Here is a 25,494-nt window from a genome sequence, read left to right on the forward strand (position 1 = left end):
CTTGATTGAAATTAAGTTTTCCTGATGAACAAAAATATATTTTAGTACCATCCCTGACCATTGCTGATTAGCCATTGCTGTTCTTTTCTACTGCAGCAATATTGTAGAAAGGCTTTAACTTACACTCTTATTTAATTACTTCAGGCCAAAAGTGTTTAAAGGGGAGATTTTTTTCTTGTTAATATGCAATTCAACACAAGTAAAATCTATAAAATCAAGTTTGCAAGACTTCCAATTTCCTCATCAAAGTAACGAATCAGAACATTCTAGATATTGTTCATATTTCCATTTGTTGCCTCATCCGCATTTAATGAAAACATGGTAATTTTGAGTTTTACAGACAACTCAGTTTTCCAATGAGCAGCAATACTGTGTGCGCTCATGCAGGCGGTCTGCACATTTGATAACGACAATCTGGAGAGGGCGCTATTGTCTTCAGCAACAGATTGTATAAGGTTGACAAGAGGTTGCGATATGGTGAGGGACAGGTCGTGTTGCGCTATGAAAGAACATGCGTAGCCTACTTTCTAAACGTAAAAACGGTCAGTAGATAAACGTAGCTGTTGTGGTGGCTAGTTGCACCAGGTGGGGAAGATGTCCTGAAATGCACGAACGTTAATCTTATGGCGGGCTTCTGATTGGTGGCGTACTAAAACGTTTTCCTGCATCCATAAACAATTTTCTTGCAGCAAACCGCGCAAAAGCAAACCCCTGGTACTTTAATTTCTTTACTCCATGGGTAGAGTGGGGGAAAACGCCCCTTGGGGTTAAACGCCCCCCCCCCCCCCTCCTATATTTCACAAACTAATCACAAGATGAAGTAAAATGTTGTTGTTTTTATTTCTATGCACTATGTTGACAATAGTGATGTACAAGTACCCACCATAAAATGGATGCATGCTCTGTACTTCAAGAAAACAAAAGAAAAATTGATTTTTAGGCAAGTGTTCTAATTTTCAGCAGTCACTAAAACAGAGTTGTCAATATATTGATCAAATATAGTAGCTTGTAATCAATTTATTGATTATATTTTATTGCTCCACAATATATTGTCATATATATTGTGTCAATCGGCTTCGAAGGGTTAAAATCTCACGTACCCCCTGGAGTGCCTTCATGTACCCCCAGGGGTACGCGTACCCCCCTTTGGGAACCACTGCTCTAATCAATGTGATGCCGTGTCGGTGTTGTGGTCACAAAGTGCGATGTTAATAAGTCATCATAATCACCACTGAAAAAGCTGTTGGTAGCATCGGCTAACTAGCGCCAGATTTTGGAGTGCAGGGGACAAGCCGAGATGGGCTATGAGACATACGTTCACACTCAGTATCATGTTTCAACACACTTTAGGTCAATATCACACCGGAATTCTCCTTTAATAATTGCTTGTATAGCCTAGGCTACTTGAATATGGAGATCATGTACTCCATGGCTACCTCTGATCAGACAGAGTGATAGCCAATGAGGCCTATCACTTTCAGTGCTCCATGACAGTTGAAAATACATGCATATTTAAGGGTAATGCAAAGATTTTGTATTTAATTAGGTGTGCCCGACCGATTTGAGGGCCGCTTGGGCCAAATATGCCAGGGCCGATTTTTGGTCCCAGTCCGCCCCTGGTTAATGACGTTTAATAGCACGTGAACGGGCACCTGCACATACTTCTGTGGCGCATTGCGTTGAGGCCGGCAGATGACAGCCGCCGTTGCACAGCAGTTACCAGTCCCCTGTCCAAGAGTTCGAATCTGGGTTAAGATTTTGACAACAATATTGACATCGTTGTTTACCTAAGTTTATCTTTTGTGCAGATCATATTATCAGAATCAGACTTCTTGGCTTGGTTTGCGTAAACTAACAAGGACCCCCCCCCCCCTCCATGAAAATCAGAGGCTACATATTCTCAGCTGACTCGTCAAAAAGTGCACACCACCTTATTATTATTATCTGCAGGTGTGTGACTTTTACTTACGTGCACATGGCTGCAAATTGACTTTTAATTTATGTATTTTCTGCCTTGGGCATTTTAAAATATGGATGTATGGTGGTTAGAAGTGTAAATATCAATTAGAAACCTAAATATATTTATAATTATTAATTTGCAAACAAATAACTGGAGTCAGTGACGTCTTTGACATGAAGATCCCTGGAACTATGCTTCTACTAGCATTCTACCACAGGTCGAGAGGTGTAGTTGTAACTACACCACTTTACGATAGTGGTTGTGAACGTTCGTTGCTACTATGGTTTTGGAAAACACTAACGTAGTGTAACGATGCATTGGACTATTCCAAAGTTCCAAATATGAATGTAATTCTGCGGCATAAAGCAGATGTATTTGTTTATTGTACAGAAAAATAAAAATGACATGTCAAACAGTCAATTGACTACATTGCAGTCAAGATGTAGGGCAAATTAATTTACGAAACCAAAACGTGGGTCATACTGTAGTTGTCTAAGCCGCTATAGCGTAGCCTGTTAAAAACGTCGCAGAAGCCTACCCAAGGCTACAGATTATTTCTGAACAGTTATTTCTCTACTGGCTCAATTATCACACCACTGTTTTGATTTGCGTAGTTGCGTTACCCTAACACTGACAATAATGTAGACAGCAAATTTCGATTTCGATTTTCGTTACCACCGTGTAGTCAAGCCTTAAGCCATACCCAAGTAGTCTAAATCGAGGTAAATCGAGCTTTTTCAGAAGGGCCGATGTACAGTGGCAGAGCGACGCACAGTGGCTGAAAGTGGTACTAAAGCTTCACGCAGCTTCACGCCTCTTAATGCGCGACTGAAGTGGCCATTTGAAAGCGATGCCCACTGTATGTTACTTACTTGAAATCATAGCACCACTGGAAACATACAAAACACTTCTTGACGGTTACATACAGTACATTAGCCCTTATTTACACCTCCAAATATCTGATTGCATGTACACTACAACCATAAGGGGTCTTTACCAAAACCAAATTATGACGGGGTCTTTTTGCTGCATTTTATGATCAATCTGTGTACTCTATCTTATTATTACATTTTTGTTTTTATAATATTTAAATCACAATTCCTTTACTTTACTGAGATTTCTAGTAGCTGTCAGCTGGGAAAGTAGCATGTTTTCATATCTTACCCCATTGACTGTGACCTGGTTAAATGTGTTGTATGGTCCTCCAGCACTCCCCGCTAATGTGTTCAGAGATGTGTTGCCTGGTCCATTGAACTGCTCTGCCTGGAACACACAGGCATGTTGATCAACGCTATAACAGTTAGAAGTTACTTTATACTCCATATTTATAAGTTAACAGTTAATGGCTGATTGTCTAATTCACAAATTCATACAGTGTCTGTCTTGCTCCAGTTGACTGTGGCCATTATTGTGCTTTGTCTATGGGCACTCTTTCAGGGAGGCTACACCTGGCACAGAACTACAGTAAAGCGTTCCATTCGCGGACCATCTTCTGCAACAATTAGCTTCAACTGTAATCAATGGAACTGGCTACACCAAACATGACGGCGGGGTGTACGTTTGGACTTTTATATACCCCCAAACGGAGCGCTTCAGTTGCAGACCTGGTGTTGCCCGGGGCTCATTATCAAGGAACAGTTTGTACATACTGGTTTTCTATAGAAATTAGGCACAACATTCAGTGCTCTCCCACTTCTTTACTTGGCTCTGTACACTGCAGTTGACCTCTGTATATTCTGTTCTGAGTCTGTACTACTATTTATATTACTATCTGACTATTTACAAAATAATTACACAAAATAGACAGTGAGACAGAAAACAAAAAGGATTTCATTTAAAACAAGTTAGAGATACACTCAGCCATTGTTGTGTACATACATTGGACTTTCTAAAAAGAGTTTTCATTTCTAACAAATCCATGTTAAACCTTACTTTGTAGTACTGGCCAGGATTTCCAGGTGCAGGTGGGTATTGTCCAATGTTCCCTTGCTGTTGAACAGCAGTGTAGGAGGGAGAGGAGGAAGCCTGACCAGAGTACTGCATAGGTTGCCCAGGATAAGGACCCGGTCCTGGCCCTTGACCATATGGTGGACCAGGATATCCCTTGAATAGTAAAAGAAAGACTGCTTAGAAAAAGAGCACAGGATATCTAAGGAAGTGACCATGAAAGATTGGTTGCATGATGTTGGGGAAGGGTTTTTCATTTGGTGTATACAAATAAAGCCCTATTTTCATGATGCAATCTCCTATGACTAGCATGTGAAATCTTAATGCACAAATGATTGATTGTTTGTATCTGATGTCAATACAGCATCAAAAAACTAAAGTCATAAGAGACAACAGAAAAGGTCATTTCAAAGGACAAGTTTAAAAATTCAAGTTGATAACTCTAATTTTACATGATTTAAATTACTTTTAAGATCTGTGGGACATCATTTTAGGTGATAAGTTGTGTTGTGTTAAGGTCTTACTTCCACCACAGATATACCTCTGAGTTGTAGGGCCGTTTGAGGCCTTGAGGGAGTCGTGGAGGTCCTTGCTGCCCTACAGAATATGATGGGTGATGGGGCATCCTCTGACCCTGAGCAAACACAGGACCCATGGAGGGTGGTCGTGAGGGTCCCATCCCAGGGGGATATCTAGATCCAGAGGGTGGAAGGAACTGGGAGCTGTAGGGGCCAGGGTTGCCCATCTGGGAATACAAAGACAAAAGTGTTGTGCATGACTTCATTCTGAGGTCAAACATCTTTATTTTCACTCGGCTATGCCTATTTCTGTGTTAAGCTTTAATTTTGAAATACTAGGTCAATATTCTGAGATACTAAGACAACATTTTGAAAAAGTCTTGAGATAATTTATTTTATTTTAGAGCTCAGAGCACAGAGCTCAGTTGATCGTGTTCACGGAATACTGTCGGTCAGAAAAAACGGGGGAAACAATTGGTGGTCTGACGGAAATTAGCTGGCTAGCGGCTAAAGTAGCCAAAGTGCCTACAAGCAATGTTATGGGGGCATGTACTAAACCAGTGTTTATTAACTGGTGGGTCGGGACCCAATAGTGGGTCGTGGAACCATTCCCATTTCCACCGAGACCAAAACATGAAGTAAATTTTTTTTTTTTAAAACCCAGATGATTCAACATTGCAATGGATATGACTGTAATGGACACTCCAAGTGCAGCTGGCACAGCAACAGACTACTGAATGGAGCATGGAGGACCAAAGATGACAGGATAAATAAATAAATGCAGAAATAAATTATGAGATTTACAAATGAATAGATGAGTCTGGTCATGAAACCTAGTTATTAAACAGACGGCCATCACTTAGCTCAAGCTAATTTAGCCAGCCTGTCAATTGGAATGACTAGAGAAGCTAATTAACTAACTAACGCTAATTAAGCATCTGCTAAATACCATAACAATAATGTTTAAATGTGAACGAGTGGATCGAAATTGAACACGATATAGTGACCAATCTTGCTGGTTTACGTTGGCATGTTCTGATTGAAGTCAACTGCCATACTGACATGATCAGTCCAAAATGGCGAAAGCGCGACAGCAGCGCCAAATAGCGAATGTTGTTAAAACTGCAACAGCGTTTTGCCTCGTTCTATATTCTTTGGCTGGGATGAGATGTCTTGTCTATGAAGGTGTGTGCGCATGTAACTTTTGACCGGTATGTCCGATTTTCAAAAATGAGGTAGTCCTTGGATGAAGCCGAGCTCCATGCACCTGATCAAACCCACTTTTGCAGTTTTGCGGAAATGCAGTCTAGTTTATTTCTGTCTTTCTTTCTTCATTTATTTATTTTTTATTATTTATGCATTTCCACACTGCTTCATTAATCTATTTTTCCACATTCCACATTGCTTCATTTATGTAGGCTATTTATGTACCGGTAGCCTAGGCTATTTCTACATTGTTTCATTTATTTACTATATTTCCTGTACATAAATGAGGCAGCAATTAGGTAATTGCAGAAATTAATTATGCCTACCAGTTTGACCAAACTCTAGATAGATTTATTGATTTGTAGCCTACATATCATCTGCATTTATTTATTTATCCTGTCATCTTTGGTCATCCATAATCCATTCAGTAGCATGCCGTCCTATCAGCTGCTACCATCAGCTACCAATCATTATTATCTTTTATGTCTGATGAAGGGCTAGGGCCCGAAACGTTACACATGGTGATATACAAACGTTAAGGAGCAGATTCTGGTGTGCGGACTCATCGTCCTTTAGCAATCATTAGACAGATGAAACACAAACTCATGTACATGCACAATCACTGCATATTCTTTGTGGGACACGCATAGCTTAAAGACAGTCCATCCGGATGCAATGGGGATTATAGAAATCATAATCAGACAAGCAAATCATGATCACAGTCAGACAAGCTTTCGATATAACAATCAAGTACATAAGTGGATAAGTACCTTCGGTGGAGAAGTACAGTAAAAAACAGGCATTTTCTTTACCTGGCCATAGTTCATTTCCTGGTTCTGCTTCTCTTGGATGGCAGCAACAGTTGCTGTGGCTGTGGCTGTTGCTGTGGCAGCGGCAGCAGCTACAGCAGCAGCGGCTGCAGCTTGGGTAAAGTCTGTAGATCGAGCCCCATGGGGAGGCATGCCCATAGAGCCTCCTCCATTTCCAGAGTAACTGAGAATGCAAAAGTTAAGATAATTTTCCATTATGCCTTATGTTCCATAATGCCATTCGTACAGGTAGGTTATCATTTCGAGAACACAGCAGGATATCAAGATGTGTTATTACAGCACCACCTTGAGGTCAACGTGTGTCATTTTATGTGCCTAAGCAGTGGGTGGTATTTTCAACACACCAAGTTGGACGTTTCTGGGCCTTAAGGCCTTGGCAAGCTTCTGCGCACTCCCACTGGCATCCGTATGTTTTGAAAAGTGATGGGGACAATAACCATCAACTTAAGTGTGCTTAGGAAACTGCTGGGGACTTTTACTTTTACTTTTAGTAAGGCTACATAATATGCATTTGCAATTTCTCTATGAAGCATTCTACAAATGTTTAACAGTATTGAACCTAAACATCACCACTAAAAAATTACCTTGTGGACTGGCGGACATTGGAAATAGTTTGTCATGCAGGACTTGACCAGTGTTTCCCACTGTTCATTTTAGTTTTGATGGCTGCTTAGACAACTCACGCCTCCTGCCTTAAATGACGCCCACGACCAAATTCACACCTCTCGTTCTCACACCTCTTACGGCATTTCAGTGTTAATTTTTTACAGTGCGGGTAAATTTTCTAAAGACAGTCCAAAGTAACCTGTGCTATTCGAAATGTCAGTTTATTGCACATCATTTTCTACGTCGTTTTGAACAGCCACTGCATTAGTTAGCAAATTATTGCAAAATCATTTTATGCAAGCAAACTGCTTACAGGGGGTCTTTATGTCATATGATAATCATCCACACATTTTGCACTAGCTTAACTTTTTACCCTTGTAGCCTACACTGAATCATTTCTGCCAAAGCCCCACTTCTATCCTCTCTGGTAGCCTACAGTGCTTTATGAGAGAGGGAACGGCTAGTGTAGAGCGGCGAAAGCCAATGGTGTGCTTCTTTTACCGATATTTAACGATATGTTTTGTATTTCTTATCCAAACAAAGTCAAACTTGCCACTGCACTTACTCGAACCAGTACCAAGACACATGAAATCAATCAGACGAACGGTTCGACAGATATGCGACACACACACACACACACACACACACACACACACACACACACAGACACAGACACAGACAAATGTTCCTGTACTTTATAGACAGATGAGTGGTTTCAAAAAGTGGTGGGGACAAAATTAATCATGACAAAAAGTGGTTGGATCACATCCCAACTGTCCCCACCTAAACTGACGCCTATGCGGACAGCTCATGGTTACTTCAATTATTACAAATATTTCCTATATTAACACTATTATTACGCCAATATTATTTTGCCACAAACACACAGACTCACCTCCCGCCATAACCAGGTCCAGATTGGTATCCTCCCCCTCCTCGCCCATAGACACCCTGCTGCATGTAGCCCTTATTTGCATCAGGGTAACCCGGCTGTCCCATGAACTGAGCAGAATTCACACCAGGCCCTCCACTTGACATCATAGCACCACCCACGTGATTCCCACCTGGTCCAATAGGAGTGCCCAGAACCTGCCAAATCATAACATTTCATCACTGTTGTTGGTAGAACAAATATCTGGACAATTTAGTCAATGCATAATAAGGTCATTACCTGATTTGGCGTAGGATTACTCACACCCCACACTGTGGTTACCACAGAAAGGGATCCTGCTGATTGGTTGCTTTGTTGTTGCCAGGATGCAGGGTCATATAGGTAGGAGCTGTCACTGAGACCATAAAACAACACTGGGAGTCAAACTATGTTATACAATTCAACATTAGAATTTGCTAATGGATAATCATACACAGCTGTATTACCATGTAGTTGATTTTCCCCTTTTGTTCTTACCTCCAATTGTTTGATAATGTCATGTAAAATGTTATTAAAAAGGGCCTGCTACAGGATGCAAGCAAAAGCTATAGGGTTATAGGGTGCTAGCAAAATTCATTATGTGTGTTACTTATGATTATAGAACAATTGGGTTCTATGAAACTATTTATTTGTTTCTGATTGGCCGAGAGACATGAGTTGGAATATCCCTGAACATATCAACTCAGACTTTGCACAGCTAATAATAGGCCTAAATCACTCCGCGATACAATGCGAAGATTCTATAATGCTTTGACACAATGTAGCAATAATCGTTAAATTAAAATTAAATGAAAGTTTTCATAATTCAAAAAAGCAAGTAGCCTTGGCAATTGCAATTGGAGAAAAAAATGGAGATCGATTTCCCTAAAATAACTTTTGAGTTAATATATGAAATGTCGGATGACGAGGACGAAAAGACGTTCAAGCAAAAGACGAAAAGACGTTTTTATTTTAAAAAGACCTTTTTAGCCATAGTTGACAAACATGCCACTATTAGAAGATATAGAGTGAGGGGCAGAGATAATCCTTGGTTTAATGACTCTATTGCAACTGCTATTAGAGACCGGAATGAAGCATGGATCAAAGCAAAAAGAAATAATAATGATAAATGTTGGTTAAATGATAGGGTATTAAGAAACAAATTCACACAACTAATAAAAAGTACAAAAAGTGAATATTATCTGAATATAATAAATGAAAGCTTTAATGACTCCAAAATGTTATATACTTTTTTGATCCCGAGGGAAATTTGGTCTCTGCATTTATCCCAATCCGTGAATTAGTGAAACACACACAGCACACAGTGTACACACAGTGAGGTGAAGCACACACTAATCCCGGCGCAGTGAGCTGCCTGCATCAACAGCGGCGCTCAGGGAGCAGTGAGGGGTTAGGTGCCTTGCTCAAGGGCATTTCAGCCATGCCTACTGGTCGGGGTTCGAACAGGCAACCCTTCGGTTACAGGTCCGAAGTGCTAGCCATGACTGCCCCTTTGTTATAAAAACAAGCCAGGGTGAAGTAAGGGGTAAACAAAATATAGTAGATAGTGATACTTTCAACACAGAATTGAATTCCATTTGTGGTGGTTGGTTTGCAGAATTAACTTGAACACAACAGAGCACAATTTAGTACAACCTGGAAAATCATTGTGTGGTGGTCAATGTTGATATTGTGGTGGGCCGCCACAAATAAGTCAATGTATGGGAAACACTGTTCAACAAGCACTTTATTAATGCAGGAATAGCTACTCAGTCAACACTTCCAGCCAACCCCACGGATAGTGTAACCTCCATCACAGACTCGTCTAATGCAAGTTTGAATAATTTCAATTTAGCATAGAGTTTGGTGCCAAAAAGCGAAGATATTCTACAACAGGGGTCTCAAATGAGCTGGGGGCCAATTCTGCCAACTTCATCTGTTTGGAGGGCCGGCTATTTCTGAAAATGCAATGTTCTTTTTTTCAAACACCACACAAAACTGCAAACAGAAAGTGCAAGTGTTTTTATCTAGTTTTAGACACCTGTGCTAGCAACCTTAGCTTATAAATAAAATAATGATAAAATAAATATTAATACAAATTATAAAACAAATGAAAAGCATAAAAACAGGTTTTACACCAAATAAAAATATTTTCCTCTAATAACTTTTTTAAACCTGGCAAACTATAGGCGTCAGGGTTAAGAAAGCAACACCATTGGATTTTTATATCAGATAAAGAGATAAAGTCCTACTGTAAATGTAAAAATCTGAGTAAAACAAAAGTTTATGAAGGGGGTAAATTTACCCATCTAATTTGCCACTGGATGGCAAGCACCTCAAATTATGCACTTTTAAATACTGGATGAATATATATTTGAGCAGGTTTACTTTACTTTTTTCATATCACCCACATAACAAATTAACAGGAAAACACCTAAGATGTATACCAACACCTAAGATGTATATGGTTTCTAAACCACAAGGCCTACAATAAAGTATTCTGGTTAAATGAGTTCCTATCGCGGGTAATCTGAGTACCCAGAAGTTTGCATCATATTGCGGGTGACTTTGTAGTTTAGAGCCCTATTTCTACTAGCCCTGCTGTCTGTACCACGTCCATTACAGACACCATCATCACGATTACCACTGCAACCTCCAAGCTATGTTGGGCAGAGGGTCGAAATAAGCATGGTATGCTTAGTGGACACCGTCGTACACGCAGACGCACCTCCATTCAATAGACGATCGATCATAATCTCCAAAAGGATATTCTCCTTCAGATTTAGAATAGGTGAATAACATAGCCTACCTAAGACTTCATCACACGTAAACGTTTTTCAACATTTGGTGTAGGCCTATTTCTGCTTAATTTCTGCTTCAATTTATGCAACACTATGGCCTGCATCGCTTCCGCGTCATTACAAATGCACGTCTTTGTGTTTCTCACGTGTAATACAAGTATTTCCTGAAAACTTTGCGCAGCGATTTTGGGTTTGAATGAAGCTCTGGATGTCTAGCACATAGTGGAGTACAAATGAGTACAAATGAGATTTGTCACCCTACTTGGAACTATTGTCTATTTTAATCAGTATCGTTGTTTGTCACAATTAAAAAGTCTCAAGGGCCGGATTACATTATTATTTTGACATGCGTCGGATTTGGCCCGCGGGCCGGGTGTTTGAGACCCCTGTTCTATAAGGTAGTGTGCAAAAGTGGTCCACATAAACAATACAACATTATAAAACATTTTTAGGCTCATGATTGATCTCTTTAACAAGAAATTGTGCCTAAAATTCTCAATACTATCAATGCATGTCTAATAGTGTGCTGGAGTGTAGGCCTAGCTTGCTCTGTCAGTTCTTGTCTACACCCACAAAGTGCTGAAATCTCTGTTAAATCAAGTTTAATAGACTTTTACATAGCACCAGCTGAAGTCTGTAAGGCCTTCCGTAGCCTATGTAAGTGTGAAGAAAAGAAAGGGTAAAGGATCAGATAGACAAACAGACAGGTTGTGTGTGTGTGTGTGTGTGTGTGCGTGTAAGAGAGAGAAAGAGAAAGAGAGACACTACAAACATGGACGGATTATGAACTTTCAGGCCCCTGGGCCCAGATGTATTATGATGTATTATGACATCGCTACTAGAAATCATGTGAGGCAGACAGGACTCAGTGTCTTCAGAAAAGACATGGGAGACCCCACTAATTGTTGCAGGGGACATTGTTTTTAATTTATTTGATTTCCTGTGCATTTTGGGTGATGGCCAATACTTTAATTCAATCAGATTCATAGCCTATGTGTTGATATGATGTGTTGATATTGAGGCAATGATTCAATGCAATGGCTTGGGCCCCCTGACTCCTTGGGCCCGGTAGGCCCATGCACTTCCAGTGACAGTTGGCTGTTGATAGCTGGCAGTGATAGAATTTAGAATATCGAATAACCCGAAGCACATAGTGCTCTGTTCTTCATGGTTGGTGATATTAGTGGCCTTCTAGCCTTCTACATTTGAGCAAGCACATTTTCATAGTTCATGGTGGCACAGTCTAGTTAGGTTATATTCTGAGGTGTGTCTTTCGGTGGGGCGGTGGTAGTGTAGTGGTTAAGGAGCTGGGCTAGCGTGCAGTAGCCTGAAAGTTGTCGGTTCAATTCCCGGCTTCCACCGTTGTGCCCTTGAGCAAGGCACTTAACCCCAAGTTGCTCCGGGGACAATGTGATCCCTTGTAATATAGCTGACATATGTAAGTCACTTCGGTCAAGAAGTGTCTGCTAAATGTAATGTAATGTAATGTAATGTCTTTCTGTTAGTCAGGTATGGGCTATGTATTCAGTGACAGATATGTGTGGACTGTTGAATGACCCATCACTAGAGACATATGCCAAATTTCTTGTTTTTGTCCATGAGAGAGTTTGGAGATGGGGGTCACAGATCAGCCAACGATTACATTGTTACAGTGCAGTTATTTTACAACAGAACAAAGCAGTTTGGCACAGGAACTGCTACAAATCCACCTGTAACAGTGAGCAGCATGCTAAGATTCGCTACTACAGTAGAAATCATGTGAGGCAGGCAGGACTCAGTGTCTTCAGAAAAGACATGGTAGACCATCTTCTGAACCTGCAGTAACACCTGCAACGGCATCAAGTCCTTCTAGAGGGACTTTGTACACTTGTTCAGCAGCAGCTGCTGCCAGGATAGATAAGTGCTTCTTCTGTCAGAAGCAGACAAAAGAGCGTCTTCATGAGGTGCCCTCTTTCAATGCAGGCAACCAACAAAGAACTATAAGTAATATTTTGAAGTCAATGACTTAACAGGTAGCCAGTGTAAAAATGCTAGTATTGGGGAAATATGTTCATATTTTTTGTGTGTGTTAGCAGCTCCATTTTGAATAAGCTGCAAGCTCTTTAGACAGGTATTATTACAGCCAGCATAATAGCATTACAATAGTCTATCCTTGAGATGACAAAACATTAATTTCTCGGCATCTGGTAAGGATAAGGACTTCCTTATCTTTGAAATGTTCCTTAAATGGTAAAATTAAGTTTTGGTGATCTGTTTTATGTGATTACTTAGTGCTAGGTCCTGGTCAATTATAAATCCTAGGTTTTTAACACTTATGGATGGATAGATACATAGATAGATACATAGATACATAGATAGATAGATACTTTATTGATCCCTAGGGGAAATTCAAGAAATTTTGAGGGAGGGCTTAATAACAGACGACTGCGGTACATGCCCTGATAGAATTATTTATAATCTAGAGCAAAACATTATCCAGGAAGGGGAGAACAGTCTTAAGAAGGTGAGTAGGAATAGGGTCTAGTAGACTAGTTGTAGATTTTGATGAGGAAATTGTGAAAGTGAGATCTAATATGTTGTGTATATGTAAATGAATTAAATGTTGTTTGAGGTCTCATCTGTGATTCTGCTATCTTTCAGCAATGGAGTATGTGTATTTGGTGAAACTGATTGGTTATTGATCTTATCCCTAATTGTTTGACATACAATCATAATACTGACATACAATCATACTGTTGAAAATAAGAAAATAACTGTTTTGTGAACTTTATTCAACATAGCCAGTAATTTAGGCGAAATTTATGGTGTTAATTATAGTATAATATACAATTTCACAAAAATAGGGTTAAAACAGGTTAAAAAAAATGGAGACATAATTTTTCTCCATGTTCAATGACCTCTAAAGACAGTCCAACCACTCTCCAAAAATTAACATTTCAATCCCACAGAAACCACATAGGCCCCCTGACTAATAGCCACCTTCCTTGTTGTTCACCGTCGCAGGACTGTCGTTATCCTGTTAAGCCCGCCTTAAGACTCTCTAACAAAATAGAGCGCTGTGATTGGATGACGTCCAGGGCGTCAGCCAATAGAAATCCCTATGGTTTGCTACTAGACGTACAGGCTGAGCAAATTAATTTGCCGCCGCTAGGGTGCGTCTAGATTTCTAGGCTAATATTTCCTCAAAACTGCTGCAAACTTGATTGCTGATCCGATCTCCTCCATTTTCAATCTTAGTCCACACAGTGATTCTATTCTCAAGTCATGGAAATCTGCATTTGTTCTCCCACTTTTAAAAAGTGGAGACCCGTCGGTCTTAACCTTTTTGACGCAAAGTGCATCAAAAAAAAAAACCCTTTATTCTCTGCTATATTGCCCCGGAACTGTTAGTCTCAGCGAGATGAAACCTTTATAGCTTGGCAGAGAAGAAGTGGGGCTTTCCAACGAGACTACGCAGTTGTCTGTACGATCAAGTATGAAAATGGAAAAAAAAAAAAAAATCATTAAATTAAATCAAATTGCATCCTATTTACAGTCTATACTTCTCTGCGTTCACCTGCGCACCTATTACTCTCGTTTGAATTACTCTCGTTTGAATTACTCGCGAACCCGTGATCGCATAGACAACGCATGTCAGTTGAAAGAGGAGACACAGAGCTATCATTTAATACCAAGTACATCCTTCTGCAGTATTGGTGCACCGTGCAACACAGGTCAAAGAAGAACAAACGCTTGGTCACATGTGCGGTCAAATTGGTCGCGCTATAGAGCCCTGCGATATAGCCTTAACTCAAAGCTTATGCCTTTTTGATCAGCTACAGACAACAAGTGGCAGACATTTGAGTCATATCATTGCAAATATCTGATGCATCATTCCACAAAATAATTTGTCTTCACCATCATCAAGTTATTCAATAGGATAAACATATAGCTTTAACTCAAAACAGCCGTTTTAATTTGTAAAAAATGTCACATGCAGCCATGCTTAAATTCCGCTCACTGCACATTTATTATAATGTATTATAATGTAATACTCAGTAGTCATTACTGAATGCTTAGCTAGAATGATGTTTTCCTATCATCTTATTTTTTCTGTGGGCCTGTAATTGGGCTATGGGTTTTCTACAGGAATAGCATGTTTGAACTAGTACTAATAATAACACAGAAAAACTGAATGGGTAGTATTTTCAGTTTATCTCCAATTTCAAGTTAAAATGCGTAATTGCTGCATAGTAAAACCTAGAGCAAGGGTGTAGCAACATGTTTTTGCTGCAACACACACAACATCCAATTGTAGACTAACTTAAAAAAGCAATCCTTTTTGTATGTTGTTTATAAAATATTAGATAATGTTCAGTGCCATTTCACCAAAGACATGTTGGTTAGGTGCCTAACATTACATTTTGCTGCCAGCATGGTTTTATTTTGTTTACCTGTGCGGTGTTGGAGGCAGCCCAGGTTTCATGGAATTGATGGGGATCATTGGAGGAACTGGGGGTTACCACACCCAAATCTGCTCAACCTACAGGCAGTCTACAAAAAATAGGAAGATGTTAACGACACTTGTGACAGGCTATTACCACATAATCAAGCTAACCTTTGTGTGTAGTGAAGACATCCCTGTAATAAACAAATAAATCCATAATGTGAAGAATAACTGGGTCATTCTACAAAAAAGGTGGAAATGGCTGGTACATGAACTTGTGAAAATTATGTCCAATTTGTAAATTCCGTCAGATCGTTTTGGCCATCAACTTAAGATTGTCAGTGTTTCCCACACATCGAGTTTTTTTGTGCTGCACCGCCACAAATTCAAAAATGACCGCCACATAAAAGATTTTTTTCTTGTCTTTTCAAATTCAGTGAAGTCCTGTTTAATTACGCGCCCTTCTATGCGCACCTCTAACTACAGCTTCTGCCCCATTCTCCCTTTCTCTCTGTACGGACGCGCCACTCCTCTGCTCATCAATTGAAATGCTATCGTGCAGGAATTGTTTTTTTTTTTTACAGTCTATGGTTTGAAGAGAACAGGCTAAAATGCTATTAATTCCGATTACCATCATGCAGTGGGCTTTTCATATGCCTTCCTATCGAACCGCTTCAGATGTAAATCAGTGAATGTATGGAATTTGGTCTCTGCATTCCATTTAAAGGCATTGCTCAAGACTGCTATTGGTTTGCTTTCACTAAATCTTATATGAATTAACCTAGGCTAGACTCTGCCCACTTTGTGCATCTGACTCGCTCTGGCCACAGTGCACTGGTGGCATAATACGCTGCCTAGACTTTATGTCAGTAGCACCATTTTCAAAATGCAAATGTATTGCCTCTGCAGCAGCTGGACGTTGCATTGCGTAACCTATGCAATTACGTGGATGCCATCAGTCCCCTTTGAAAGAAAGATGTGACTTTCCTGCCACCTGTTGGATAAGAAATAAATAAGCAATGCTCTAAGAAAGATCCACTCTGCTGAAAAAATGAATGCCAATATTCAAAATGAGCAGATGGCCTCTGTTCATAGTGTGTGATGTACTTTATCAGATCCAGTGGGGGAGAATACTTAAGTAAGCTACTGTACTCAACCACAGTTTTTCTGATGTTTGTAAATCAATAATAATATTGAATTAATAATAATTCAATTTTACACTACTATATTTCCACTCAAATTAATTTCAAAGGAAAATATTTTTCCCTCCACTGAATTTATTTATATTTATAATTTTAAATGGTCAACACAATTGATAGGCAACCGACAGACATACCAATACCAACACTCAACAGCACTAGAGCACCTCAACATTAACAGACCTCCCCAAATTATAATAAATTATAGGTACAAGGTGCAAAATCCTCAAGCTTGTATGCTTGAATAGGAGATGGGACACTGCCTGCCTTCTCCTCACTATTCAAGACCTCAGATCAGTCACACAATTTTTCTGTTACCGCAATCTTACTAGACATATTGACTAGGCCAGTGGTTCTCAAAGTGGGTTCCTGGTAGTCTGCGACCCCTAGACAGGGTCAGCAGAATAATTTGCAATTACAAAATTGTGCAGCATCATGAAAAATGCATACAGATGGGGGGGCAATAAAGCAAGAATATTTTGTCTGTTACTTTTACTCATGTTAACTTTAGGCCATAGAAACTCTAATATGATTGTGACAGATCATGTCAGTCCGTCATGAATCGCTCACTTTGCTCAGGGAACAAGGAACCGAACGTACTGCTACTTATTCAATTAAATTTAAAGAACTTTATTTATCCGTTAGGAACTTCACATGTGAAGGAGCAGCAAGATGTGTCCAGACCCAACAGTACAGACAACAAATAAACAAACACACATGCACACACACACACATTAGACATATGGCAGATATGGCAAAGCCTAAGCAAATAGTATCCCCATAATGGAGGAGCAATAAATAAAATAAAAATGAAAGAGTCCAGTATTAAAAGAAAAAGAAAAAAAAAGAGAAAAAAGTCCAAAAGGTGTTCAGCCATTCAAAACTGGCTGCCATTCAGCTTAGACTGGCTTATTACGAAGAAATGTCTACTTTGTCATGTGACACTAAGACCAAACAAGCTAAATTGAGAAACTGTTACATTGAATGAGTGAAGGAATCACGTGTTTCAAGTGCTCACAAACGAAGCCATGAGGCCACCCAAACATAATTGAACACACCAACGTTTGGCAAAGTGCGGAAGAATTGATTAACGCAACCTATGATCACAAATCTCTTTGAATGTAAGGACAAAACTAATTTCCTCAGTTGAACCAACAGCAGAAAACATGGATTGTAAACCTGACCACAACTTCATTGTACATGTCCCCAAGCTAAATGTATTAATAGGCCCCCTAAAATCCAGAATTAAAGTGCAAACGAATATTGGTTTCAATTAGAACTGATTGAAAGTAATTTTGTACTCGTGTTGAAATATTCAATCAAAGTATTCCACAAAACTCCTGGACTGGTTACACCACACTCCATGAGAAACGTAACCAAAGGTAAAAGGTATACTATGCAGGTTTAGGTATTTTTGGTGAGTTTAAAGCTCCCTATTGAGTCGCGATGTATTTAAGCTTACAGTATGTTTCTCTGCTTTTGTAAATAGCAAACTTCTCGCAACTTATCCCCCCTGTACACAATGCTTTTGTTGTGGAGGTGAATGATTAACAACAGGCAAAAACTATCTCCAAAGAGCTATATCTACTAACAAGGTAATGTTTCAGATTCTCACGAGTTTTGACGGAGCACCACTCTTGGAAGTTGCATGGCTGGTTTTCTCGGTAGGGACTCGCTACGTCTATGCTGTATAGCTATGCTAGGTGAACTATTCGCCTATTACAAAGTTTGTTTACCATCAAATTGGCTTCATAAAGGTGAAAATCTTGCATAATGTGTCTTTAAAGCTACAGTCAGGGATTTTACGCGATTTCAAACCCATAACATGTTTTGTCATATTCAGAAATTATCTCTTCATGACTATACTCCAGGCTCAAAAAACTGGAAACAAAGTGGGGGCAGCCTTCCCCCAAACAAAAATTAAACCTTGCGTGGAATTTCTCTGGGAATACTAAAGGTAGAGGTAAGCAACCTTTCTGGCGTGTTTCGTTTGGTCCCTGGTTAAAATATAATGTACATTTTTGCACAAAAGCGTCTGCTAATAAATGTAAACATAAACACAAACAAACGTGACTCCCTACGAAATCCCTGACTGCGCCTTTAAGGGGCTGTGAGAAATTACATACCCCACCTTTAACTCATGGTAACAAGTAGAAACGTCTGTATACCTTTAATACAAGTCAGATATTTCACCCTGCAAGAGCTATGAAAGCCCAAGGGCAAGTTTCAAGGCCCAGTCACTGACAGGCCATAACTATTCCTCTTCTCAACTCTGAGGCCCTGTGTGCCCTGTCCAGAGAAGAACTGACTATTGATACCTGCTGTCAAACACATCCCTATCCCACCTCCAGAGAACAAGTAGTTACCCAAAAACATATAGAAACTGGAGATATAAATTCAAATGCAACATAGTTTAACAGTCCCTCTCTTTATAAATAATCGTTTGACATCCTGCGTCTGATGTCGGGAGCCATGTCATCTGCAGCTTATCTTTTCTTCGGGAAAAGGAAATTAGCAGCTTCTGCCAAAATGCTCGCAAAGCTGTAACGTGAATCTACCGACAAATAGTCAGTTTGTTACCAGCTGAAAGGTTAGCACGCTCACCCAAAGATATTGTAGTCTGACGTTAACGTAACTGCACACAAAATGGCACAACATTCTCTAACGTTAGTCATTATACAAGGACGCAGGTCAAATCATGTCTCTGACCCACTCTCATCCACTTAGGTTGACAGAATATTCGCAGTTGTTTCATTCCAGTAACGTTACGCTTTCTAAAGCAACAGCTATAATTTTGAAGAAATAATGCTAGCCTGAGTTAGCCTGAACAATTTCTCATTTTACGTTGCTGACTTCGATAGTGTTAAGTTACTGCGCTAACAATGAATTCTACCTATACATTCTCTGATTCTACCCGGAGAAAAATAACTAGCATACCAAGGGAAACATTGTTCATTTTCATGGTCTCGCGAAGAGAGCCTGAAAACTATCGAACTCTAGGGACTTGCTAGGGAGTGGTTGGAAACAAAACACATTATTTTCATGTTTTCTGCATAGAACCGTTCACGTTGTCAGTTGTCTTCCGACTTGTATCGCAAGCTCAAACGTTAGCTAGCTAGTGCTACCAAGCAATCTACACTCTTCCTTATCTTAGCAAAGGGTAGACTTTACTAGTTAGCTTATAGCTAACTTAGCACGTTTCTTCTATGTGCAAACTAACATTAGCCATCGCTAACTAGCTAACGTTACACTTAACGAAGCAATGCCATATTAAAAGCATACCCGTGAAATCACAATAGAATTCTAACTTCGAGATGTCAAACATGTTAACAATATAAATGACAGCAGATAGCTCAACTAAATCAACGTTATAGTGATAATGGCAGCAATACATCAGCCTACAACTTCATAGCGACAGACATCTAACGCTGGTAAACCAGCTAACTTACGTTGACAAAGGAACCTTACCTTTGCCTCCTATCCACCGTTGATCGTTGCAATATTTGGTGCGTAGGATGGGCCGCAGCGCATATAGCTAAAGATCACCTATACGGATCTTAATTCAGCAAAGCTATTGGTGCGTTTCATTAATCGTAACTTAGCATTACCTTCCGTAAGTTACATGTCAGATCAGGTAGCTAGCAAGCTACCTAGCTCTCCAGCTAGCGTGGGTTGACTGCATAGATGACTGCAGCAACGTTAACGTTAATGATAACGCTTGCTAGCCTTTTCTCATTGACGACAGCTAAACGTGTTTGTATTCTTAAACAAATTGTATCCATTTGCTTGATCCATGTCGATTGTGATAATAAAAATAAGATAAAAGGGAGTTTACAAAGATGAAACTCTATAACGACTTAAGATGACAATATTTTACGTTGCCCATCTTCAAGGATCTTCGCACTACAACGTCAGCTGGCTAGACCGTGAAACCGCTATCCCAAACAACAAGACAGCTATGACAGCTCACAGCCTAGGAAGTAGCAATCTGTGTTTTACTCCATTCCATTCGTTCTATTGCACAACACTGCTGTATTTTAATGAGTATCGTAGGGCAAAACAAAAATGTAGAACTATCCACGTCAATGTTGCTACAACTAAATTATTACATTTGCCCAGCCAAGATGCCCAAAGGTGGAAGTGCCATCACACTTTTTGTAGACACAAAATCCGTTAAGTTGACCCAATAATCACATACAATTGCACTCCCTGCAATAATTATCACATTTTACATTAACATTAGCTTACATTAAATAGGACATTGAGCTGGGAAAAAATACTACTTATTATTAGCCTAATGAAGTAGAATAAGGTTATTATTAACGACCGTTAAAGTATGTCTCAGTGTACAGGACACTTTCCTGGATCAAGAGGTCACTGAAAGAAGTGCATTATTGGGAGAAATACACTTAATATCATAATTTATTTTACAGTCTATCATTTGTGTTACTCGTTTCATGGGGGTGAAAAATAGGTCTACTGTTTGACACAAGTAACACTGGCAGCGCCACAACACCTATTTTCAGTGATTCTTGTTATTTTACTCCTGTAACTCCTCCATGGTCATCTTCATTGGCCTCCTGTAGCAGCCAGAACACTGGACATGTACTGGACCTACACTTTCATATTTAACTGTAGGCTACTCCCCCTCTCCAACTCTGTGATCCAAATGATGTGATGTGGTGACATCATGGTGACTTCCTGTCCAGGGGATGAAGTTGCTCCGCCTTAACAATCTTTGGTTGGATAGCATTTCTAACCAGCATGCATTGCGTTCAATCCATGCATCACGTCCATCATATCAAGTCAGATCTGCAGCGCTGCCTCAAAGTCGAATAAGCCCATTAGCTATCTGATAATTTTAACAGCCTATCATTAGGATGGATTCCAAAAGCCAATCAGAATGAAGGATTCCAGTAGCCAATCAGAATGCAGGAATTTGGCAGCCAATCAGAATGCAGGAATAATTCTGCGCATGCATCAGCTGTCAAACAAAAGTTTGGCCCCGGGTGTGGCCCAAGGACTAGCTAGCACCCTCTTATGTCAGAGTCTTTGACCTATGTAAACTTTTTCATGACTTTTTTCCTACTACATCATAAAGTCCTTTTAGGCAAGTCCCTCCACTCCACGGCTATAATGTAATGCTTTTTGGTCACTTATTGATTGGCACACATGATTGGCACGATGTATTCACATATGAACTTTTGGTGGCGGAAGGGGCAGAAGTGTAGACGACTGCCATGTTTGCGTTACAAACTAACCCCATACATTTCTATGGGAGATTTTTGTCTCCTAATTAGAAAGTCTCTGATCATACTGACTGTTGGGGATAAGCAACAGATACAATGGACATTCTACAGAAACAAGGAGGCGTGCTTGTTGGGCAGCCGTGGCCTACTGGTTAGCGCTTCAGACTTGTAACCGGAGGGTTGCCGGTTCGAACCCTGACCAGTAGGCACGGCTGAAGTGCCCTTGAGCAAGGCACCTAACCCCTCACTGCTCCCCGAGCGCCGCTGTTGTTGCAGGCAGCTCACTGCGCCGGGATTAGTGCGTGCTTCACCTCACTGTGTGCCGAGTGTGTTTCACTAATTCACGGATTGGGATAAATGCAGAGATCAAATTTCCCTCACGGGATCAAAAGAGTATACGTATATATAGTTCTCAGTTTTTTAGGGTCGCATTTTTGCAAAAGGGAAAAAAAAAAAAATTCTCCTTTTGTAAAAACAATATTTTTGACATTTGTAAGCACAGAATCACAGTTTCTTGATCTGTGTTCAGTACCTTTGGAAACCTTTTCTTAAGATTTTTTGAAACTTTGACATAGTGGTCGACTGGACTGCTGCATTTTATGTCTGGTCTGTTCTTATGCTTGTTTCGGTGCCACCACTTCTGAACCCATCATATACTTCGGCTCAAGGATCTGGCTACTTCCTGACTTATTTTTGAACCCTTTCAAAGGGTTTGTTTAATTTTGCTTTGTATCCTTCAAATCCTGTTTTGCTGTAGCCCTACGTGTAAATGCAATCTTACCTGTATTGAAATAAAATGTATAATTATTTAATTTATAAAAAATATACTAAATATTTGATGGTGAGATCTTCATGTCATATTGCTGTAGCAACTTCACCATCCTGATCTTTAGTCCCCTGCTATACAACAAATCATACCGTGGTCCGAGTTGGCCCAACACACCATTAGACCATTGTAGGCCTAACATAGCATTAGAGACTGTTGGAGATACAATGGTAGTACTAATAAAGATAATAATAAAAATATCAAATATAAAGCACAAAATATGATTCCCTAAAGAAGCTAACAGGCAAACATGGACAAAATGAGTTTTCATTTAATCTAGCCTCTTCAGATTTCATAATGAATGGCATTGAAATGTTGTACTCATCAATGTTGAATTAAAAAGCAGCCTTAATTTAAAGCTGTAACACATGGCGGGTGAGAAGATGTCTTTATTCAATGAAGCAACATAACATGGAAAGAATTAAAATATTCCTTACGAAAATAAATAAATCATTTGCTCTCTCCACAGAATTTTTTTTCTAGTTAAGTGTCGAGCTAAAATGACATGATTTCCTCTGTAGAATGTTGAATTATAATTCAACCCCCTTCCAACTTTTGGCACCGGAGTGTAGTGAAGTGAGCATAAAACTAACCAAGATCAGGTGCACCTTACAAAATTGCAATTCCATCATACTGCTGTAAGTGCATGTACGTTGAGCACATGCTATTCAGTACGCATTTCAATTGTGATCAGAGTTTTTTTTCTATAGCAGAAAACCGAGATCAAGGCCACAAACGCAATATACAACCCCTACATTTACACTACACATCATTTTTATGGCAAATCTGTAATTATGAGCCCAGGAATATGTGCCCACCCATGTGCCCATTACCCTTATTCCAAATTACAAACTAACTCACTGTGCAATAAGGGAAGGTTTACTTCTTTTAGATGCTGATGCACTGCTCCATTCTGAATTAGTACATCGCTGGAAACTGATCATACTTCCCTTACTCCGTTTTCTTAAACAGTTAATGGACACTCATATTGAAGCTAATACAATCAAAAGGAAAGAAAGAAAATGCATCACAGCACAAAATAATTTAAAGCCTTGTGTTGCCACAAAGTGGTGATGTAGAACTGGCACCCAGAGAGAGATTAAAAGTACAGAACATAAGGGCATTCGTTTTTGGATTTTAGAGAAATAAAATTATTTTCAAACCTGGGGTAAAATATTAAACTTTGTCATCAATACATTTTCTCCTGAGGACGTAATAACGGTGTAATGCAGTAGATGCAACTTTACTTTATCCATAAAAGGGGTTGCAGACATTAACCCGACAAATAGTTTGAGCTTGGGGTTCTGAGTCATGATTGTTTGGGTTAAGGGAAGTGGGTGGATATGAAAAGAGGGCAAAATGACCACACAAAAAAAGACAGGGCATGGGAGGAACGCCTGACTTAGAGATAGGATCTACACTGTTTTGAAGTTAAATATGGACACAGTAATCTGCAGGACTGTGACAGTTTGTTACTCATGCTCTTTGAAGGCGTCCAAGTCTAAAGCCGTATTCAGGAAGCGAGTCAACTCTAGCAAGTGGGCTTTCTTATTTCCAGTGGCTGGTGCTGCCGCTGGTCCACGTCCAGCGTACCTGCAGACAGACAAGACATATAGGCGCACGCGCACACACACACACACACACACACACAGCATTGCAATGTCAGACAGGATCTTGAATATGCAGTATTCATAGCTCAATTATGCTTTAGATATATGGCAGTGAATTGATGATGTAAATGTGAAGTGAGAAACAGATTGTTCTGTTTGCTTGCTTTAAAAACCATCTAATTCACAACTGTTAAATAAAATCATGTACCTCAAATCAGGAATGCAAACAGGTAAGGGGTAATAAAAAGGTGAAGATTGGGGAACCGTAGCGCAGCAGTAGCTTCGGCATCCCATGAACAGGTTCAGTATCCACAGGCACTCTGGTTGAGGTCATTTCCCAAACCCACTACCTCACCTCTGTCCCTCACTACCCCGTCATATCTCCCCACTATCCTGTCATATCTCCTCACTATCTTGTCAAATAAAGGATAAAAATGGGACAGGCTATACAATGACAATGAGTAGGACAATTGACATCACTTTGTGCCAGGGATGGAATTTAAACATTTTGTCCACCTTCCACTGTGGCTGGTGGATTCCAGCCACTCAACCTTTTTACCAACCACTAGAAATGTAACAATATTAGCATTTGATATCATGATTAGAGTAACCAAAATGATCACGGTTATCAGTATTATTGCGACATGATATTTTCTTTTTTATCTATTTCTAAACCTACAACGAATGTTGGACAGAACTCATAATTGGCCTGTCCTCTACGCACAGTAGCAACAAAACTAAAGGTCAGCAGAACAGCATTCATATACCAAGGTGTCTTGTAATGAAAGTGGTGTGGCTCCTTTAAAAGACACTCCGTTTGTGTGAGTTCTGAAGCATTCTATAATCCAACTATCCAACTTGATTTAAGTATATGACTACGGTCTGGAGCTGAGGCAGGAAAGACAAACATAATGCTAAACAGACTAGATTTCTCTACTGACATGTCCCTCCACTGAGTGTTTACGTTTCCTTTTTCTGAACTGGTGTGCAGAATTGCAGACCTACTGACACACCAGTGCAAGTAGCCTAAAAACAATGAACAGTGTGTCACTTCAAAAAAGATCTACTGTATCTGTGTATCTCGCTAGGTTTATGTTGAAATAAGCATAGCAGTGGCACATGGAAGCATAGTGGCAGTTTCTAAATGGCAGTTGCAAACAGTGACGCGCTGCGCCAGTGGCTGCTGCGGGGGAGACGCCGGCTCACTGGTAGTTATTGTAGGTAACCTCAGCGTGATTTACCCTCATAGGCTACTGCTAATGTTACATGATCCCTACCAGACACTTTCTTATTTTTAACCATCAGTGCCACTGGATCTGACTGTATATTTGTGGTGCTAGCTAGCTAGCTCTATTGACCTGCCACAGTGGCTGGTAAGTTGACCTAATTTCCATCCCTGCTTTGTG

General features: G+C 39.9%; 2 protein-coding genes across 8 annotated transcripts in view; both read right to left on the reverse strand.

Annotated features, from left to right (window-relative positions):
* The window catches only part of LOC121716057 (zinc finger MIZ domain-containing protein 2-like), a 34,343-nt gene extending 13,829 nt beyond the window's left edge, over positions 1-20,514 (reverse strand). Inside the window, exons 1-8 of one of the 2 annotated variants that reach the window (XM_042102217.1) lie at positions 19,872-20,514; positions 15,212-15,311; positions 8,239-8,353; positions 7,963-8,156; positions 6,444-6,624; positions 4,449-4,652; positions 3,893-4,063; positions 3,125-3,223 (exon numbers count right to left, since the gene is read on the reverse strand). In XM_042102217.1, the coding sequence (XP_041958151.1) occupies positions 3,125-3,223; positions 3,893-4,063; positions 4,449-4,652; positions 6,444-6,624; positions 7,963-8,156; positions 8,239-8,353; positions 15,212-15,261 (1,014 nt within the window). In that variant the 5' untranslated portion in view covers positions 15,262-15,311; positions 19,872-20,514. The remainder of the gene's footprint in view (positions 1-3,124; positions 3,224-3,892; positions 4,064-4,448; positions 4,653-6,443; positions 6,625-7,962; positions 8,157-8,238; positions 8,354-15,211; positions 15,312-19,871) is intronic. The other variant, XM_042102216.1, reaches the window with a different exon arrangement.
* Positions 20,515-22,851: 2,337 nt separating this feature from the next.
* The window catches only part of LOC121716056 (2-oxoglutarate dehydrogenase, mitochondrial-like), a 40,122-nt gene continuing 37,479 nt past the window's right edge, over positions 22,852-25,494 (reverse strand). For all 6 annotated transcript variants that reach the window (XM_042102212.1, XM_042102211.1, XM_042102209.1 and 3 more), the window contains one exon: positions 22,852-24,071. In XM_042102212.1, coding sequence (XP_041958146.1) covers positions 23,951-24,071 — 121 coding nt within the window. In that variant the 3' untranslated portion in view covers positions 22,852-23,950. The remainder of the gene's footprint in view (positions 24,072-25,494) is intronic.

This window comes from Alosa sapidissima, chromosome 8 (genome assembly GCF_018492685.1).
Source record: "Alosa sapidissima isolate fAloSap1 chromosome 8, fAloSap1.pri, whole genome shotgun sequence".
Lineage (NCBI taxonomy): Eukaryota > Metazoa > Chordata > Actinopteri > Clupeiformes > Clupeidae > Alosa > Alosa sapidissima.